Source organism: Eleginops maclovinus, chromosome 8, assembly GCF_036324505.1.
Source record: "Eleginops maclovinus isolate JMC-PN-2008 ecotype Puerto Natales chromosome 8, JC_Emac_rtc_rv5, whole genome shotgun sequence".
Lineage (NCBI taxonomy): Eukaryota > Metazoa > Chordata > Actinopteri > Perciformes > Eleginopidae > Eleginops > Eleginops maclovinus.
The window spans coordinates 879,854-885,866 of record NC_086356.1 but is presented as its reverse complement, the minus strand read 5'-3'; the positions used below and the strand labels follow the sequence as shown (position 1 = coordinate 885,866).

At 40.2% G+C, this 6,013-nt stretch overlaps 1 protein-coding gene across 1 annotated transcript; it reads right to left on the bottom strand.

Moving 5' to 3' along the window:
• Nucleotides 1–509: 509 nt before the first annotated feature.
• On the bottom strand, nt 510–2,422 carry rxfp3 (relaxin family peptide receptor 3). The gene has a single exon (XM_063889906.1). The coding sequence runs from the start codon at nt 1,972–1,974 to the stop codon at nt 757–759; it is 1,218 nt and encodes a 405-aa protein (XP_063745976.1). The 5' UTR covers nt 1,975–2,422; the 3' UTR covers nt 510–756.
• Nucleotides 2,423–6,013: the final 3,591 nt, after the last annotated feature.

Here is a 6,013-nt window from a genome sequence, read left to right as displayed (position 1 = left end):
TTAAACATAATTAAGATGAATGGAGACATTTACTGCTGATTAGGCAGCAAAATGCTCTAAATGTCTCCATTAAATCAGAATGAATGCAGAATAATGGTTATTTATGCAGGGATTAGAAATGGAAAGCCATTTAATAACATGCCTTAATTGGACTTTAAGTGGAATCGTTAAGTCACTTAACTTTTTCAAGATGATGATTTTGAGATGATGAAATTATGGCATGATCTGAATTCTGTTTGAGTTGGCCCAATTTGACCAAGCGCATCAAACCAAGGGGGGGTTATTTTTAACTCGTTCTTCATGTGGCCCTAATCCTCTTCTTTCAAAAACGTCCCCAAAATGATGACTTTTTCCAAAAAATCTGACTTTTTTTTTTACTCAAAAAATGTCCCACTATTTTCTCTTCATTCAGACACCTGACCCTGATCAGCTGTCCGGTCTCAGGCAGAGACAGTCCCTCACAGCAGCCAGCACTCAGAGTCCTCCATTCAGAGAGCAGCTTTTTTAATATTCCAACTTGAACTCATTCTTAGCTTTCCAACAGAGACACAAAGACAGATTATACAAATATTAATTTTCAATATTTTTACTTTTTTCAACATTTCAAATTAAACTCCAGGCAAAAAAACAAAACCAACTAATGTCCGGCACTAATGTTCTTCAGTGCCCAGCAGAGAAGAAGCTCCTGCTTTAAAAAGAATCCAACGTGAACTCAAATCACTGACCAGCAGAGCCTGTAAGGCAGTCCTGTCTCCACTACGTGCTGTTGAGCGGCAGGTTATTGTACATCACGGCCCCCGGGGGGTAAAACTCCACCGCTGGCTGCCCGGGCGCGCTCACGGGCACGAGCACCTGCCCCTGCTCGTCCATGAGAGGCTTTGAGGTGCCTGTGAAGGGCCGGATCGCCGGTGACGTCATCCTCCAGAAGAGCTTCTTCAGCGCCTTCCTGAACTCGCGCCGCATCAGGCAGTACAGGATGGGGTTCAGGCAGCTGTTGGAGTGCGCGAGGCACACGGACACTGGGAACACGTACACCTGTGTGGTGTAGAACTCGTAACTGAAGTGCACCACGTTGAGTTTGATGAGGATGCCCCATGCTGTGAGCGCCTGATTAGGCAGCCAGCACAGAAAGAAGGAGAGGACCACGATGGTGACCGACTTGGTGACCTTTGCGCGCCGCTTTGCGCTCGATGTGTTGATGTTTTTGGAGGTGATGAAGCGTAAAAGGAGCAGGTAGCAGGCAGAGATAACGCACAGAGGAAACACGAACCCCAGCAGAACTTTCTGAGACTGATAAAGTCCTAACCAGAACTGCGCGGTGCCATTTGCTTCCGGGAACTTCACCAAACACAAGTCCTCACTGGACACGTTTACTGTTGTGGAGAAAACCGCATGCGGCAGAGCGGCAGAGACAGCTGCGAACCAGATGCACACGGTGATGCAGCGCGCGGAGCAGCAGCGCGGCCGCCGCCTGCGCACCTTCAGCGCGGAGGCGAGCGACCAGTAGCGCGCAACGCTCATGGCCGTGAGGAAAAACACGCTCGCATACATGTTCATGGCCGTGACGTAGGACACGATCTTACACATGGCTTTCCCGAACAGCCATGTGAAATCCAACGCGTTCTCCACCGCCCAGAAGGGCAGCGTCAGCACAAACTGGAAGTCTGTCACCGCCAGACTGGTGACGAACAGGTTGATGGAGGATTTCTTCCACACCTGTTTGGTCTTCATCAGATACAGCACCAGTAAGTTCCCCACTAAACCCAGTGCGCACACCAGAGAGTAGATGATGGAGATGATGATGCGCACCACCGCCGCGCCGTCTCCCACAGAGTAGGTTTTATTGAAGTCCGGCAGAAAGTAGTTCCGGTCAGAGGAGGACAGGTTGCTGCTGTTAGACACGCAGCTGAAGTTTGCAGGAAACACAATCCCTCCCGAGCCCTCATAGTTAGTATCCATGCGTTCTCCAGACATTTTAACTTCCACAGATGTGTCCAAAAGACATGATCCAAATCCAGTGAGGTTTAAATCCGTGCGTAACCCTCCATGCAGGTTGTTTGTTGTCTGGAGCCGTATGTAAATCCACCAGTGTGGTATTTACTGACCTATTATACCTAGTGGCACAAGCATTACAAATGAGCTGACCTTATTTCAGAACGAAAAAAAACGCTGACTTCCAAAAAGATGTGTCCAAAAAGTCACGATCCAAATCCGTGCGTAACTGTCCCCATACAGGATGTTCTGGGAATGAATCCACATGCCTGCTGACCATAGACTGCGCTCCTCACCGCGCTGCGCTGCTCTGAGCTGCTCCTCTACGCTTCGCCGCTCTCCATGCGCGTCCTGACGCAGCTCTCAGAAACACAAACGTAAATACAGAGGGAGGTATAAACACATCAGCTGGGAAGGGTGTCTGGAAATGACAGGCTGACTGATGCACACGCTTCATGCAATACCCCCCCCCCCCCCTCTCTCTCTCTCTCTCTCTCTCTCTCTCTCTCTCTCTCTCTCTGTGTGTTAAATACTAAACGACATACATCTATACATCCTACTAAAGAATACAACACAATCTCAACATGAACTTAAAATGTTATAACCCTTCTTAGTATTTATTCATATTTGTATTATTATTTTACTTGTTTCTATTTTTGAAACTTTTTAAATAATATTCATTATTAGTTATTATTATTTTATAAATGTTATTTATTAATAATGTATTTTCTATCATTTGTTTTTGTATTATTCTTCACTTTTTATTATTATTATTATTTTTATAAAATGTATTTTATTAATATTTTATTTTTGTAACTTTTATTATTAATTATTATTATTTTACTAAATTGTATTTATTCATTTCATTAATGTTTCTATTATTATTAACATCATGTCAACATCTGTGCTAACAAACAAAAAGGAAACCAGACCACAAAACATATCCAACACTCCACCTAATCCTCCATAAAGTTATATGTTGTGGTTGTGGAAAGATAGATATGCATCTTTGATATTAGATGATATATAAAGTGTGTTTTTCGCCACTAATTTTGTTTATTTTTATGGCTGGATAAGACATACATATCATAGGCATCGAAAGCTCTTATAAATAATATCATCAGATTAAGTCTTTAGAATTTTGTGGTCTTTTACTGTATTTTGTAAAAAAAAAAGTATAGGCACACACACACACACACACACACACACACACACACACACACACACACACACACACACACACACACACACACACACACACACACACACACACTGGATTTTGAAGCACTAACAGCCTGTCGCTATGGATTCATCCATCCATTACTTGTAATTCATTTTCTGTTGATTCCTCTCCTCCTCCTGTGCTCCTCAGGGTTTCTGGGTGGAAGCTGCTGGAGGGAGCAGATAACGGGCAGAGAGGAGGACGACAGGAGAGAAATGACAGGTGAAAATAAAGGAAGGATGGAGGAGCTGAGAAGTGAGCTGCTTTACCCACAGTGCAGACTTTCACAATAAAAGCCCCTTCTGTGTGAGAGATTTTTGGTGACACTTTATGACTTGTTATATTTGATTTGTATTTCTTTATATTCAAATATTATTCTTTGTTTTAAGAGAAATATTTATTCATTCATTTAATTATATAATGTAATTTATTTGTAGATGTAATAAGGGAAGGGAGAAATGAAATAATAAAAACTATTTAGTATTTTTGAACAAATGAAGACAAATGCTTTTATTCCTTCTATTTGAATTATTCCTCTTTTATTTCCAAAATACTTTATTAGCTTATTTTTATGAAATATTTTTCTCTTTATATTTCCAAATTATTTTATTCATTTTTTTATTTCACCCCAATTTATATGTCTTCATTTTCTTCTGCATTCTGTTTTTTGGCACATTTTTCCTACAGCTCAGTGTGTGTTTTATTTTTTAGGTGAAGGTTGTGTTGTTGCCAGGCAGGATACAAGTGTGTTGAAATGTGTCCCCCTCCTGCTGTCTCTTCAGGTGTTAACAACATGTCTCACCCTCAGACTGTATATATAAAGCTACCCCCCCCCCCCCCCCCCTGCTCCTCCAGCTGACCTTTGTCATCATCCTGAACAAACCCGAGCTGCTGCTGCTCTGCTTAACAAGCTCGTTAAGAAACGTAGAAAAAGAATCCAGATGGAGAAACACAAAAGGGGAGTCAGGGTGACCTCCAGTTTCACACCGGTAATTAAAAAAGGAGTCGAGAGAAATGGAGTTTGGGTTGTTTGTCCCTTTTCTTGCACCTGATATCTCCCTGCAATAAAGGTGTTTTGCACAAAGGTCCAGTTAAACTCAAAGATCAGCTCTGATTGAGGAGACACCTTTTTGTAGTTGAGATAAGAGATCACATTTTCTTGTATTTGTTTTATTATTATTTGTATTTGTGTAAATGTATTTAGTAACATTATGTTTTCTCTATTATTTTATTTGAGTAACTTTTTATTATTATATTTAACTAATGTTATTTTAGTAAATCTTCTGCTCTGAGTGGTTAGCTCATTTTACCTTTGTATTTGTTTTGTGTTTTTATGTCATATATATTTATGTTAGAGCCTCAGTTTTGAGATTTTCATTTCCTTATCTACACTTAGCATCTGTGCGTATCACAACAAAGAACCCTTGAAAGTACATGTGTTGAGCCAATAGGACTCTTTTTAAAAACCAATTCCTCCTGAAATGTGTCCATCATAACATTTTAATTCAGTGGTTTTTGGACGTAAGGTTTGAGAAGCTACGTGTTTTCACTATCTTCTCTTCTCACCTGTCCGATAGAAGCGATGACAGGACTCACATTCACACACCTTGAGAGGAGATGAAGAGGTTCCACAGCAAGGCCACTGGTTTATGTACGGAGATGGTAGCATCGCTTTGTTTGCTGTTGTTTACACTCTTAGCAGATAAAAGCTGATCCAAGGACCGTGCAGTATTCACTCATATCCACGTAACCGCTCTGGAGAGGTGTGCAGTTATTGCCCTTCAGGTTTCAAAGTATTTGCCCGACACGTGGCGCTCTGAGAGCGGGAAGAAAACCCATTTCATCCCGGTCCAGGGAAAAAAAGATCTGATAGAATAAAGATATATAAACATAAGAGGTGAAGAAAACCATTTGAATTAAAAGATATTTCTAAAACTAATTAAAGTACATTTCCAATCAAAGATAAAACTAAACCATTTGAAAAATCTTAAAAATAAGAAGTAAACAAAAGATCCAATTAAATAAACTCATTACATAAAAGTAAAATGTCCAATAAAAGATACACTGAATCAATTAAATAATATACAAATACAGTGTGAATAAGATACGTTTACAAAAGCTGCAATAACATGATTATACCATAACTCAATATTACAGTTTCATTGATAATTAATGAACATATTGAAGCTGAATTGCAAAGTTTAAAGCGTACAGTGAACTGTAATGGGAACGAGGATTTTGAATGGAAAGAATAACAATATAATTATTATAATGAGATTGTTTTTGTGTGCTTTTCTTGAAGGACGATATTTCGCAGTGAAATGTAGAGGAAGCTTCACAGACCCTCAAAGTGCTCAGCGCTTTAGAAGAAGTGATTCTGCTGACCTCCAGTGTGTGTTCATGCAAACTACAGAGAGAGACGGTCTGGTTTCCGTCTCTCTTTGGTTGTTCTTTTGCATCTCTGTTGTTTTAAGTCCTTTCTTTGGTTGCTTTGTGTCCCTGTGGTCTTTATGACTGGTGGGGGTCCCAGTATCTTCGTGGTTGTTTTGCATCTTTTTTGGACTTCTGTTCAAACGGTCATTATGGTCTTTTTGCATTTCCTGTCTTTCTTTGGGATGTTTCTGGTGGTTGTCTGTCTCTTTTTGTGTCTCTTGTCGTCCTTTTGATATCTTTGTGGTTTTGGATCTTTTTTTGGTGCTTATCTTTGTTGTCTTTGAACGGTTGTTTTGTTTGTCTTTTTAATATTTACGGGGATGTGTTTTACTCTTAGTCTTCTTCATCTCTTTGCTGTGTTTTAAA

Bases quoted from the DNA above. Each gene is read 5' to 3' on its own strand.
- rxfp3 (XM_063889906.1), bottom strand. From the start codon at position 1,974: ATGTCTGGAGAACGCATGGATACTAACTATGAGGGCTCGGGAGGGATT.